At 33.8% G+C, this 16,296-nt stretch overlaps 1 protein-coding gene across 1 annotated transcript in view; it reads right to left on the reverse strand.

The window, feature by feature from the left end:
* Positions 1 to 15,995, reverse strand: part of PEX5L (peroxisomal biogenesis factor 5 like) — a 1,534,471-nt gene extending 1,518,476 nt beyond the window's left edge. The window contains exon 1 of the mRNA XM_044070386.1: positions 15,897 to 15,995. Within this exon, the coding sequence (XP_043926321.1) occupies positions 15,897 to 15,965 (69 nt within the window). The 5' untranslated portion in view covers positions 15,966 to 15,995. The remainder of the gene's footprint in view (positions 1 to 15,896) is intronic.
* Positions 15,996 to 16,296: the final 301 nt, after the last annotated feature.

Here is a 16,296-nt window from a genome sequence, read left to right on the forward strand (position 1 = left end):
CTTGTAATAAGAAAAGAGTCAAATCTGACCCCACACAATGGCTAATAAAAGAAACAAAAAATGTTGCTACAGTGGAATAAATCCTGGAAAGAGTAGCAGAAAGATAGAACTCAAAATTCATATCAGTTATTTAGATAGTTTAGAAACCTCACAACAGTAGCACAGCTAGGGTGGGATGTAGGTGACGACTGCCCCGGGGACAAAGTGTTAGAAGAAGTGATAAGCCATTCAATCCCCATTGCTTTTTAGTGTGTACTGGCTTTTAAAAGGTGGTATTGCATTTGTAGTTAAACATGAGCACCATAGTTCTCCCTGTGTGCTTTAAACTGTAGAACTGCTTGCTACAGCATTATAAAAATAGATTTCTTTTTTTGTTTTTTGTTTTTACTAAACCATGTGCACTATAGTGCTTTGTGCATTGTATAAACTGTAGAAACTTCTTGCAGCCTTTTTTAGCAAGCAGTTGCTACAATTTGGAAAAAAAAGACTTTTTTTCTTTTTTCCAACTAAAATCTGAGAAAGAGTCAGTAACAAGGTACATAAATGGGATGTGATTAGCTTAATTGCCCCTTGGTTGAGGAGGGGTGGGGGAGTGGGATGCACAGAAATAGGACCTGGTTGGCTGGTGGGAGGGGATATGTATCTCAAATGAAGAGCTTGAAGGGAGGGCACCAGTATGGAGATTAGCCACAGGCACTACAAAAGACAGCTCCACTTCTGCCTCACAAAATACTTTATCAAAAAGGTCAAGCAAACCTATTACACTAATGTATAATACAAATATAAAAATATCCCTAAAGTATTTTAATAATTTTTGAATAAATCATTAACATCCAGGCCAAACTATCACATCTTCCCCCAAATCTACCAACAATACTGATTCAATTCCCACTCCATTCAACTACTTCTTCATATAGGAAATATAGTCTCTCTTAAATAATATCTCTACTTCCCTTTTACTTCCTTTGTCCTGTGCTAATCACCCACATCCTTTAGACTTCAGGCCTGCACCTGTCCCCATAATCAGAAATCTTCTAACCAAGATAAAGCCAACTTGCTTAGCAGCTAAACAACCTCCCAATACCTAAAATGGCTGTATATGCCAGAGCTTTTCTTGTCTCCATTTTGATAAAGAGGTCTATATCTGCAAAATATATCCAAGCCATCTGGAAAAGAAAATCCTGCATCATACCTCTACAAAGGAGGAACACCAGTAGACATCAATAACCATAGACCTATTACTATTTTCTCTCCCCATCAAAAAACCTTGAAAATGTATCCATGCACAGTGTATCATCTTAACTTAAATAACCTTCTTTCCAAAACTCATCAAGTATTTAGACCTTATTAGAGTACAACAACTACTTTCCTGCATTTCACTAAGACTATTAACTAGCACAGGAACAACAGCAAACTTGTATCCATGATGTTGTTAGACCTTTCTGAAACATTTGACATGGTATTGCACCAACATTTACTTACTGAACTCTCTTCTGTCAGTCTCTCAAAATCCTGCCTTTCATAACTCTTTAGTTACTTATCTGGAAGACATCAAGCAGTTAAACAGCAGAAGGAGTCCTCACCCTTTCTAACAGTTACCATAGGAGTTGTACAGGGCTCCATACTAGGACCCATCCTTTTCAACTTCTTTATAAACAAGCTCCTTTCTGCTACACCTTGCTAGCATAGTACAATATGCATTTGATTCACCATTGATATGTACAGCCCCAGTACTATTCAAACACCAGGAAATAAGTCAAACATCTTTCTCTTCTATTGAAACCTGGCTAAAAAATCAAGCTTACTCCCTAATCTTCACACCCAAATAGTATCAAAACCAAAAAAAAACAATCATTCACAGTTACATCATGAAATAATACCAAAGCTGAAATAGTAGCCAATACTAAACCACTGGTGATTGCAACAGATGACCACTTGAAATTTGAACAACATATATTAAAAACCATTAAAAAAACTCAGCAAATATAAGAATCCTTTACAGGACCAGATGGTATCTGACTGATGCAGCAAGTAAAAGTCTAACCTCAACCAATCTATTTCTAGCCCTCCTAATCTCCCCACCCATTTTTACAAACATAAGCATAACAGGTAAATACAAGCTCCATTTGGTATCAATGCTCCACACAGAACCCACCACTGTCATTCCTTAAAACAGCTTAAGTGGCCCAAACTAAACAACTACCTACCATACTCCTTGCTAGTTACTGTATACCTACTAAGTTTCTCCGCTGAATAAGGACCAGTAATAGAAAAAACTCTGCTGCCTTACTCCCCGGAAGGGGGTCTCTGCTCAGGTGAAAAAAAATCTTATTAATCACAAGTAAATCTAATAACTCAACCGAGGGCTCTCTATACTCTTGCTAGGTCTCCAAGCTCTGGAATGCCATCCCTTCACAAATAAAAATGACTAGAAAACTCCCTAGCTTCAAAATGCTGATCAAACGGCACTTTGCTCAATCATGGTCATGCTTTTGCTCTTTACCTGGTTGAGTTTCGCATCTCAAATTTATGTTTCTTATTATTCATCTTTCATCTTCTCTCCTAAGCTGTACTAACATTCTCTTCTCTCCATTTCTCTCACACATTTTCCTCTTTCATCTAGCCTTTCTGCTTTTTGAGACTAATCCTATGGGGCTGTCCTACCTATAATCCTGGTCCAATGTCCTGTTACACAAACCCCATATCTTACATCTCACTATACCTGCCATTCCTCCTGATACCTGTCTCTTCATCGATACTAAAAATATATCCTAATTTTACAGGACACAGTAACTCAAGATATATGACTCACTGCTAAGGTTTTGTGTTTTAAAAAAATACATTTGGGTTATCTAATCTCTAGTGACATAAACACCTCGTAGCCTTATACTGTACAAAGTTAATACTATTTCTTGTTACAAAAACACTTCAGTTTATCAATGTAAACAATACAGTCTGCAGTTCTGTTATGATGACTGCATCGCTGAAGCTGTAAACGTATAATGTTAATGCAGTTTTGCATGTACTTCTAATGGAGCTTTTATCCCAGGACTTCTGATGAAAATGGGCTTTGTCAAGTTGGACTATCCCAGTCAAATACAAATAAATCAGAAAACTAATAAAACAAATATCTTGGTTATTTTAAGTGTGTGTGTGTGTGTGTGTGTGTGTGTGTGTGTGTGTGTGTGTGTGTGTGTGTGTGTGTGTGTGTGTGTGTGTGTGTCCGTGTGTGTCCTCTGTCTGTACATTATTGCATATGTTTTTGTTATGGGAAAGGCCAAAATTCTCTTTTTAATATGTAGGGGAAATGCAAAGGCTTTTCTGTAGTTTAAAGGAGGGTCAGTGTGTGACAGAGTTGAAGAACCTCTGCTGTAGTCCAACTAAATACAAAGCTCTTGAATGAAGACTTTAAGATGCTAGCCAGGTATTCTTCAATTGATGAAAGTTGCTTTCTTTGTCAAGTCAAACTGATGACAAATAAATACTTCTCTGCTTTCTGTTTGTTCGCTGCCAAGGAGAAAAAAGTCCCCAGAGCCAAATGCTCACAGTGGGAGTCTATTTTCCTTACTGAAATTATTGATTAAGCATCCTTATTTATTCAAATTTTCAGTGAAACAGATGTCAACTTGAAACAAGAAGTAAACAAACATTTTCTAATGTGTCTGCAAGCCTTCAAGTATTACTGTATGTTTCCTAACAGAATATGCAAACAATTTGTTTTACCCTACACAGCTTGCTAGTCAATTTGAAAAGAAACAAACAAGCAAAATTACCTGATGTGTTGGTAATTGCTCATACACTTCAGTATACTTTTGTAATACAATATGCCTGTGAGTTTTACCATGTACTGCTTGCAAAAAGTATACTACATCAGCCAGAACTTGCCAGCAAGTTCAGATTTCCTCAAAATAACAATGGGAACTGTATTTGATAATGAAACAAGTAAGTAACATGCTCCTTAAAGTCAGCAATGATGTTTTAGAATATTGCACTTTTAGTCCCTAACCTATAGCTGTATAAAACATATTCATTGATAACAGTTCCACAAATTAATACCATGTGCAAATAGCCAGCATTTAATAAACCACATTAGTATAAAATATGGATGTTGATTTACTGAGAGAGAGATTTAATCCTGCTTTACTTTGCTTTTAAAAAAGTACAGGGGGCGTGGCCAAGATGCCAGTGTGACAGCAGCAGAAATCCATAGCTCTGCTTAGATTTTAATATCCTGACAGGAAATATACTTTAATATTTAGAAAAATCTAACTAAACATATACTAAAAGATAGATTAACATAGACTCTTTACAATTTTTTTAAAAATTAATACGTAGTCAAGAGAATTTTTTAATTATTCCTGACAAGAAGTTTTCTACTGGAGATCTCAACATGAGCCACTCGAAGAACCCACAGCAGGAGAGTGCAGTGAAGAAAGAACTGCATCTTATAATAACAAACATCCAAGAACTGTCACTAAAAACATGAGCAACGTGAAGAACCCACACCAGGAGAGTGCAGTGAAGAAAGAACTACATCTTATAACAACAAACATCCAAGAACTGTCACTAAAAACATGAGCCACTCGAAGAACCCACAGCAGGAGAGTGCAGTGAAGAAAGAACTACATCTTATAACAACAAACATCCAAGAACTGTCACTAAAAACATGAGCAACGTGAAGAACCCACAGCAGGAGAGTGCAGTGAAGAAAGAACTACATCTTACAATAACAAACATCCAAGAACTGTCACTAAAAACATGAGCAACGTGAAGAACCCACACCAGGAGAGTGCAGTGAAGAAAGAACTACATCTTATAATAACAAACATCCAAGAACTGTCACTAAAAACATGAGCAACGTGAAGAACCCACACCAGGAGAGTGCAGTGAAGAAAGAACTACATCTTATAATAACAAACATCCAAGAACTGTCACTAAAAACATGAGCAACGTGAAGAACCCACACCAGGAGAGTGCAGTGAAGAAAGAACTACATCTTATAATAACAAACATCCAAGAACTGTCACTAAAAACATGAGCAACGTGAAGAACCCACACCAGGAGAGTGCAGTGAAGAAAGAACTACATCTTATAATAACAAACATCCAAGAACTGTCACTAAAAACATGAACAACTTGAAGAACCCACACCGGGAGAGTGCAGTGAAGAAAGAACTACATCTTACAATAACAAACATCCAAGAACTGTCACTAAAAACATGAGCAACGTGAAGAACCCACACCAGGAGAGTGCAGTGAAGAAAGAACTACATCTTATAACAACAAACATCCAAGAACTGTCACTAAAGCATGAGCAACGTGAAGAACCCACACCAGGAGAGTGCAGTGAAGAAAGAACTACATCTTATAATAACAAACATCCAAGAACTGTCACTAAAAACATGAGCAACTCGAAGAACCCACACCAGGAGAGTGCAGTGAAGAAAGAACTACATCTTATAACAACAAACATCCAAGAACTGTCACTAAAAACATGAGCAACGTGAAGAACCCACACCAGGAGAGTGCAGTGAAGAAAGAACTACATCTTATAACAAACATCCAAGAACTGTCACTAAAAACATGAGCAACTCGAAGAACCCACACCAGGAGAGTGCAGTGAAGAAAGAACTACATCTTATAACAACAAACATCCAAGAACTGTCACTAAAAACATGAGCAACGTGAAGAACCCACACCAGGAGAGTGCAGTGAAGAAAGAACTACATCTTATAATAACAAACATCCAAGAACTGTCACTACAAATGGACAAATTCGAAAACAAAATGGATGTTATCAAACAAGAATGCAGTCAACAACTGGAACTTCTAAATAGAATAGTAAAAAAAAACAATCTGAATAGATTCTTGTCTTAGAGGAAACAATAACTGACCTGGATACTAGAGTGACAGAAAATGAACATCACAATGAATTTCTTCTGAAACAAAACACCAGGCTGATTGAGAAACTGGAAGACCTTGAAAGTAGATCAAGGAGGAATAACATACGAATATATGGAATTCCTGAGAAAAGAAGAGGGTGCTAACATGATTCAGTTCCTCAATAAGTGGTTTTATCAGCACTAAACATGCCTGAATCCCTCTCTTTTGGAATTGAGAGGGCTCATCAGTTCCTGGCAAATCCAGCTTTGTCTCTGAGTTCATCTAACCCCGGGTCTATAAAAGTTGGATTTTTTCCTCATAAGACAAGGACTTAGTGCTGAAATCAGCTTGGACTAATTCCCCTATCAAGAAGGGTGAAAAAGTTATTTGTTTTGACAATGACTACACCTCTACAGTCATATCCAGAAGAAAGGAGTGTGTTCCTCTAAGTCTTTGAAAAAAGCCAATATTAAAGCTCAAATTCTTTTTCCTGCAAGAATAAAAATCACCTTGCCAGAAGGAGTGAAGATCTTTGATTCCCTACAAGAAGTAGGAGAATTTAACCAAAAGAAGAAGAAAATACTGTCAGACATAGAAAAAAATGGAATGAAGAGACAGGCAACAAAAAATGGATGGCCTGTGAAGGAAGGAGCAAGGACAAATGAATAAATTCTTTCTAATTTTAAATGCTTTGTTTTATGAATAATAATATATTTGATTCGGGACAATCTCTGTACTGTAAGGTAATGTGAATCATCTTTATTATTAACTTTCTCTTTTCCTTTCTATATCTACTTCTAATTACATATAGTATTAAGTATTTAAATAACATTCTCTGTCTCTCTCTCTTCTTTCTTCTTATTCCTTTTTGTTACTAATGTTCCTTTTCTCTCTTATCCCCACTATAAGTACGTTACATACTTTCCCTTTTAAATAACTACAAATGATATATGTCTTCTAATTCTTCAATAATAGTATAATTTGATTTAATACCAAAGTGCATTTTTTCTAGTGGGTCAGTGGTGGAGTAACAATATGTTTCTGATTAGTGTTTCTAACTAGATGTTTTAGACTCTTTATTTAGACACATATGAACATTAATACAGTAAATTAATACTGTTTTATAGATGGGTAAATATAAGTTACATATATATATATATATATATATATATATATATATATTATATATATATATATATATATATATATATATATATATATACACACACACACACACACACACACACACACACACACACACACACACACACACACACACTAGGTTCTTTTTTTCCTCTGGTCTGGTTAATTGGTGGGTAAATGATTGAAATGTTATAAAATGATTTCTGATTTGAGGCAGCTGTTGTTACTTCTAAATAGCTGTTTTTATATGAAAGGATTAATTTTTTTATGATGTTGATGTTTTGGGAGGAAACTGGTGGTCTGTGTGACTTTGCTCATTGTGGAGATTCATGACATGCACTGACAAGGCAGCTTGAGTCTTTTTTTTTTGCTTTCTGTAAACTCTAAAAGCTTCAAGATTTGATTTCCAGCTAAAATGCTTTTTTTCCTCACTAGAGACAACCTCTGCTATGCATGAGCCTATTTAGATATTTTTTAACAAGTTTATGAAGCTGCGGTGGTGGTGCTGCTGTAGCGTTGTCGCCTCACAGTAAGACGTTGTCCCGTTCGATTCTCAGCTAGAGCGACTTCTGTGGGGAGACATGTGTGAATGGGCGTACCTTCGTTGAAGGTTGTGCATCAGGACTGGCAACTCGGCACGTAAAAATCTACTGCCAATCATTAGCGGACTGGTGTTCCGCTGTGGCGACCCCTAACCAGGGAAAAGCCGAAAGATTCAACAACAACAACAACAACATGAAGCTGCAGCTTGAGAAAACAATAGAGATGACATGACTTGACCTTTTGAACTTGTTAAATGGCTGTATTTAGAATTCTTTTCTCTTGAAATTTTGTTATCCTTCACTTAGATACTTTAAATGGTAAATAATTAGTTCTGATTAAAGTATTTAACTCCTTTGAAAATACCTATGTTATAGATGCATACATTCTGCAGATTCATTGACACTTTTAGTAGCTAAATGACATCAAATGAAGTAGGAGCTGCATTAGAAAACTCATTATGCATATTAACATCGGACTTATGTTACATAACTAAATCTTTAATAACTAAACAGAGGGTCGTAAGGCTTTTTTTTGTAATACGTGTTATATATATATTCAACAGATCCTTACATGAAAAAATGTTGGATAGATGACTGACAAAATGGTTAAAACATCTGATGTTTCTTGAAAAGTCTTGGAAATATTGGCAATTTTCTTAACCTTCAGCTTCTAATGTTTATACATACTTTGATCTGATGTGTATTTCTGACATCTACTTATCAGAGGTGCTATTATTATATGTGACATATTCATATAGCTTCAGTTATATTGGACACTCTCATTTTAATGTTGATTTCATGGACTCAGATTTCTTTAGTTGCTTTCATAATGCTTTTCTTTTTTGCTTTTATACTATACTCTAAGCAGAGATGGATAATTTGTGTCTTTTGGTGTTGGAGAGGTGGTGGATGGATGGTTTAGTTTTTAACTAAACCAGAAACTTTATGTTTCATGTGTGTGTTTGTAAATAGTTTTGGGTTTTTGAAAGCAGTGCTTAATACATGTTATACATCCATGATAAGTCAGTTTTCAGTAGATTTCAAGTCAACACGGAAGAAAGGTCTTTCAGTAAGTAACAACATACACATTACAGTCAATGGCTTATAAATGTTTATCATTAAATATTAATGGTTTGAACAATAATGTCAAAAGAGCTAGTTTGCTTAAATATATCAAAATGCGTAAAGCCCAGATCATATTTTTACAGGAAACCCATCTATTAAAAAAAGATCTACAAAAATACTCATTCAATGGCTATACCATTCTGACTGATTCATGTTTTAAGACTAAGAGAAGGGGCACTCTTATTCCATGGAAAAATACTTATACTATGCCAAGAATTATAGGTACAGTTTCAGATAAAGATGGGATGCTGAGCATAGTTATTTTGGAAATCAGTAGGAAGTATTATACTCTGATTAATACATACTGGATATCAGAACTGAGTACTAAATATGTTGACAAATATCTGGACCTGATTACTTTAAATGCAAAAGGGGAAATTATAGCAACAGGTGATTTTAACTGCCTATTGTCAGGCAATGATACTTCTGAATATGGTAAAATAAAACTAACATCTCAAGCCAAGAAGTTAAATGACTTTACAAACCAGATGAACGTTAAAGATATACATGGTCTAAGATAACATTATTCCTTATTCTATACTCACTATTCATACTGGTTTGGTACACAAACAAACATTGATAGGGTCTTTGCATTAAATAACATATACTCAAAAATAAGTAACATATCTATAATGACTTGTCCACTTTCAGACCATAATGCTATAAACATTACATTAACTACCCATTTGGATGATTTAAGATTTCTACAGAGAATTCCTGCTTACATAAGTTAAAATACTTTAGGGAATGGATAATTAACAAATAGACATGTTTATGGAAACAAATGATAATGGTGAAGTGACTGATACTATAATATGGGACACCTTTAAAGTTTATATATATGGTAGAATAAAATCTTGGTACCTTAAAAAAAGGAGAGAGTGGGACAAAGAACCTTTAGACTTACAAAAAAAATAGACAAGATAAAAAATTGACTTAAAACCAAATAAAGTAGTACATAACGAAATTACTAAGTTAAATCAAAAATACTTAGAAGTTCTGAATCATAAGGTAGCCATAAACCTGGAAAATTTAAAATTACAATATTATGCTGTAAATCCTAAATAGCTGCATAAAATAGTGGTAAGATCCAAAAAAAAAAAGAACAATCAAAATCTTATTATTGAGATTAAATATAAAAGTGATGGTTCAGTTAAGAATACATCTAACTTAATGGGCATATTAGAAGTATTCAAAAACTGCTATAAAGATACAAATAATGACACATCACTTTTGGAGTCTGATAATGTAATAAATATTTTTATTCAAGAAAATATAACTACTAAGGTGTAAATGCAACAAAATAACATATTAAATAAACAAATAACACTAACAGAAGTGAAAGAGCAAATAAAAATGTTAAAAGATAATAAAGCTCCAGGACTGGATGGAATAACTCCTGAACTATATAACATTTTTCCTGAATATATAATAAAGAAAATGATTAGTGCCTTTACTATGGTTAAGCAAAAATGTATAACACCCCCATTGTGGAAATATTCAATTATCTCCCTATTTTAAAACAAGGTAAGGACCCCAAATCTTGTGATTCATATAGGCCAATTTCATTACTAAACACTGATTATAAAATTTTCATGACAATATTAGCTAATACAATAAAGAAAATATTACCTAATCTAATATATAATGATCAGAAAGGGTTCATTCTTCACAGAAAAGTACAAGATTACATTATTAAATTACTGCCATTAATAGACATAGTATGCAAATACAAAAAAAAACAACTAGCTATTATCAGCCTAGACATAAAAAAGGCTTTTGATTCTATTAGTTGGTCTTCTCTACAAAGAATTCTGATTGGTTTTGAATTGTCCTCAGATTTTGTCAACTTATTATTGAAAATTTACAGTGGGGCACAAACTTATGTGAAAATTGGATCAGGTCTATCCTCGCCACTAGAAATCCTCAAGGGAACCAAACAAGGCTGCCCTTTGTCACCATTATTGTTTGCTCTTTCAATGGAACCTTTTGCTATATATATCAGAAACAAGCAAAATATAAAAGGCTTTCAAGTCAATAAGGACTATTGTCCTAAGATACAATTATTTGCTGATGATATGTTGTTAATTTTGGGTGATATTGATGGTTCTTTGCATGATTTTATAAATACCTTAAGCAAGTTGAAAGAATTTCAGGGCTTAAATTTAATCACAATAAATCTAAAACATTACTAATTAACAAAAAGATCAACAAAAACCTAAGAGAGAATAGCCTGTTTAATTGGGAGAATGATATATTAGAATATTTGGGTACCAGTATAAAGAATACATGGAAAGAGTCTGTTAAACTAAACTACAATAATTTAATAACCACCATTAGTGAACTAATCAAAAGATGGAATAAAATGTTCTTCACAATGGAGGATAGGCTCTCTTTAATTAAAATGATAATTTTACCTAAAGTTTTGTTTTATATACAGTCATTGATACTCCCCCTCCCAAAAACTTATTTAAAATTAGATTCCATGCTAGTTAAATTTTTATGGTTCCCCTTAAAACCTAGGATTGCATATAAATGGCACATTAGAGCTTGGAACAGTAATGGGATAGCATTCCCTAGCTTAAATCTTTATTCCAAATCAGTTATAATTAATGTAATATTACATTGGATCTCACCTACCTATATATCTGGCTAGAAAATAATACATGAGATTCATGTAACTGATGTCAGAACTATAGAAAATCAATTTAAGGAACAATACAGAATAAGTAGAGTTCATTGGCTTTTACATGAATTTTGTTTATTTAATAAGAAGTTTGATCATTTTTCTTATGGCATTAATCAAATATTTAATAACTTTAAAAATATAATTGATTGTAATTACAACATTAAACAATTCCTATTTCTTATATTCCCTATAGCATACTCCCCTGATTGCCTAGATTCTTTCAACATCAATGCGATGCAAAAATGAAAGGAAAATAACTATTCTGGCATCAGTTTATTGAAAATAAGAGTATTAAACCACTAAACTCTTTTCTATGTAGTTCTGATAATAGTCAAGATGGTTGTTTATACACTCAAAATGAGAGTATCAATCAACCTAGAGACTGAATCTATACCTAGTTATATCCAGCTTTTTATTAGGTGTCTTGAAAAGACAGATGATCAGAAATTAAGTATTTCACCTATCTGTAAGATGCTAAGAGACGACACTCTAAAGTATGACTCAGATTTTTGGAATTACTATGTAATGATTAATGGAGAATAAATATCTGATGAATCAAAAAAACTGTTATTGAAATCTACGTATGGTACCTCTTCTTCATTACAATGGAGATTGTATACATGGAAATTTATGAATAGGAGTTTCTATACTCCACATAAAATAAATCTTATACTCAAAAACAGTGAAATTAAATGTTGGAAATGTGATGAATTACTAGAGGCCAACTGGGTTCACATGTTCATTGAATGTAGAAATGTTGTTCAATGCTGGAAAGACTTCAGATATTTTGTAAAGGCTTTATGGTCTGATAATTGTCATATTTCTGACTCACTAATCCTATTCAATGTTCCTGTACCTAATGTAATACCTAAATCTCAGATTCAGTTACTCTGGTCAATTCTTGCAATTGCCAGAAAAGTTATTACTTTGAACTGGAAAAGTAAACAAGATTTGATGTCTGAAGAATTTATTAATTTAGCAAATGTTTGTAAAAAATAACTGCAAACCATTTGTTATAGAACTCATAACATCTCTCATAAATAAAATAGCATGGCAAAAATTGGAAAACCTTTTGAACAAATACTGATAACTTTTCATGGATAAAATGATTGTTTATCATGGATGAATGTAAATATTGTAAATTGTTTTGTTATTGTTTTATTGTATTTGCTATATGTACATTTGCGTATGTTTATAATTAAAACAAAATAAAAATGCTTTTGGAAAAATGCATAATTTTTATGAAAAAAGAACAATGTTGAAATTAAAAGAGCTGAAGTCACAGAAATATTTAGCGATTATTAAATGCTCAGCATTAAAGGTTTATTAGTCCCTATAACTTTTGTTATAATTGAAGTTAAAGTAATTCTGGATTTTCACTAACTAGAGGAAAATGCAAACATGTTGTAGCCGAAATTAGCTCCGAATTAACCCTAACAAATGGGTTTATTTCTTACTTTAATGAAATGTGTAATGTAATACAATTAAAGAGCATACTATTTAAATAAACTGGTGCATGCTTTTATTTAGTTAGCACTTTAACTGCTCTAAATATCAACAAAGACTGTTTTACAATTAACACTTCAGCAGAAAGATTTTTTCTAATTCTGGAAATTTTAAAACTAGGAAAGGCTAAGTTTTTCATATAGCAATAGTGGATTGCAGGTAATCTCTCTCTGCATGCATGCAATGGGTTTCTGCAGCAGTAGCTTTTGCTATTAAGAAACCAGCTTCATGTTTAAAGGAGTAAGCAAGCCTGTTTATATTGCTACTGTCAGCGGGTGAGATTCAGAGATACAGTGTACAACACAGAATGTTGGTGCATGAATAGAAGTAGTAAAATAAATCAATATCTGAGTCAGAAATTCAGCCTGTAGATACAGTATGTTATCTGATAGGTTACTGCATCATTTGACCTCATGTTGCTTAAGAAAAATTCAGGCACTTATATGCATGCATACTGATTAATGCACAATTCAGAGAGTACCTCATAACATACATCCTCCTGAAAGACAGCAGTGGTACTGCCTTAAACTGTTTGGCTACAGTATTTGATTTAAACTCTTACTGCTATGTTATAAAGTGAAGAGTCTGTATTTCCTCCATACCAGCAGTACAGTCATGCAATGAATATTTATATAACCATACAAAAGTCCACTGGCACACAATGTATGCAATGCTCTTACAGTACACATACATAGGCACAGAGACTGCAGTATCAGTATGACTGAATCCAGCCTCATTTCACTTTACAGATAATGTCCTAAAGTTGTGAGTGGTAGGGACTATTAATTACCATGTTGTGCCACAGTCCACAATGGCATTGACCCCCTAGACTAAACCAAGATATTACATCACCCACAGACACCACCAGCTTATAATAGTCAAGACACAGGAACTAGATAATGAGATGTTAATGAGTATGCATGTCTGAATACAGAGCAAGGCATGTAAATGAGTTCCTTTTTGTGAATTGTGTAAAAGTGTTTTGTAGGAGTTGATAGATTTACGCTGCTTATAAAGGATTACAGTCAGAATCCATATTGTGTTTCTACCCACAGCATAATGTAGCCCACGTGTAGTTAAGAACCCAACCACACATACAAGCATACCCCCCAAAAGTATGATATTAAATGGGATGTCAGTCATCTTATCTCAGAGACCCATCAGTTTTGTATGAGGAAGGTAATGTGACACATTCTTTTTTTACATTTTCAAGAGTAACTCCTACTAATTTAAGCTGCTGTGACATCCACAGACACTATCCCTCTCAATAACTTTACATGCACTCTGAACAGTGGTAGGGTCTCAAAGAACCAATTGCACAATGCCCATTGTAGTACAAAGTGCAGTTCTCAGCATGGGAAATAAAAAGGAGAATTTAGAGGATGCTCACACTCAGAATAACACTGTTTGTACCATGTACAGGCTACAAGCATTTATGAGGACCTGGCAAGATGGGACATTGTTACTGTACTGTACTGTCTGTCTCTTTGCTTCTGTCTGGTTCACTAGAATAACACACTTCTGTGAATAACACTGCATCTGTCTCAGTACACCAAGCCACTGCAGGTGTCACTGAATATCATTTTTGTGAACTTTGTACTCAAATAATGATAATAATAATCACAATAATAACAACAACAATAATAAACTAGTCATGTACATGGATGAAGATGTTACTCTTCCATCAGGGCCTCTCCCATTTTCTGTGTTAAATATCTTATTCCAAAAATAGAAGCATTTGAGTCATATGAATATACTTAATACATTTTGCTGAAAACATTCTTTACTTTTGCAACAACAGGTGCAAAATGGGGACAATGGAAAGAGCATCTGATGCACCATAGTGAGACATGAATTCCTTGTTACATACTTCAGTGATTCAACTCAAAAAGTATCTGTAATATGTATTTAATTGGAATGATAGACTGAACCAACAAAGACCATTTCTGACATGACCTGGGCCAAAATAGCATAAATAAATAAATGCTGAGTAAGTATTATTATAATTCAGGATACTAATGCAAAATAAGTTAGGCGACTGAAAAAGAACATACAATAAGCATATAAGAAAAATGTGAATACTAGGAGATTACAAACTGAAAATAAATAAGGCAATAAAACACAGCAGACATTTATCTGTAAGATATGTTTGCAAAAGTGATGTACATTGATTATTTTATTATGGAAGAATAGTGAGAATAAACTACTAGTAATAGCCAAATAGGACATAAAATGTAGCAGCTAAAGAAGAAAGAATTGAAGCACATGAAATGATTACCCCTGAAGCAATCAGTACATAGGGAAACTGTCAGGGTAAGAAAACACAGACAAAGCTTAATGTATAGGGAGAGAAGAAGGGAAGACAAGCAGAGGAGGAAGCTATTCAAAGGTCTGCCAGAGGGAAAAAGGAAAGCAGTCATTAGCGAGATAGTAATGGGAGGCTACAAGTCAATTGCAAATAGCAGGCCAGCCACAAAACCTAAAAGTGGCTTACGTAGTGGGGAAAGCGGAGTGGGGGTAAACAAGTTAAGCATTAAGAAAATTGCTTTAAGGTACATAATTACTCTGTCTTGGATAGCTTTGTCTAATGCAAAACACACATATTTAAACTATTTGAAGGCAAAAAAATAATAAAAAGAAATTTTAGTTTTCTGGCACATATCTTAATCAGCAAATTCATTTCGTATAAAAGCACAGTTGCATTTTGAAAAATACAACTTGTAGCAATTTTACTACAAGCTGTTCAAACTAATCTTTTAGTACCTATTTTTTTATTGGCAAAAATGTAATACTGGAACAAATTTACAAATTAGATCTAAGTAAACCAGCTAAGAATCCAATTATTTTAACTCTTTTTTGTGAGACAGAAATTAAAACAGGTTTATAATTGAATTATTAGTTCCTATTTTGTATTTTCACAAAACATTATTTTCTTTTGCTAATTATGAAATCATACCATCCAACTGTAAAACATGACAGCTTCCTGTTGGAATGCCATGATTCTGCCCACCTGTGATGTCATAGTGAGGAGGGGTTTCTCTTCTGATGACTCCTCCCTTGGTATCTCCTTCATCACCATGGCAACTGCCTTATCTGCAGCCCTAGCGCCTTTCCCCTATAATGGTGAAATCAACAATGACTCATGTCAGGAAAACTTTATGTAACAAATTCCTCAAATACCCTATACGAGTAGTCTTTCAGCAACTATTTATACTTGCTCACATGAATTTCAATCACCTTATAGAGAAAAAATAAAATATGATCTGATTTTTGAGGGATTTTATATAAAATATCAAAGTAAACAATGTGTGTTGAAAAAGTTGCTATGAAATTAAAAACACATAAATTAAGTAAAGTCCCGGTTTGGACAAAAATGGTAATTCTGTTCTGTTTAATTTCAATTTTAAAAT

This window comes from Protopterus annectens, chromosome 4.part1, assembly GCF_019279795.1.
Source record: "Protopterus annectens isolate FY-2018-M chromosome 4.part1, PAN1.0, whole genome shotgun sequence".
Classification (NCBI taxonomy): domain Eukaryota; kingdom Metazoa; phylum Chordata; order Ceratodontiformes; family Protopteridae; genus Protopterus; species Protopterus annectens.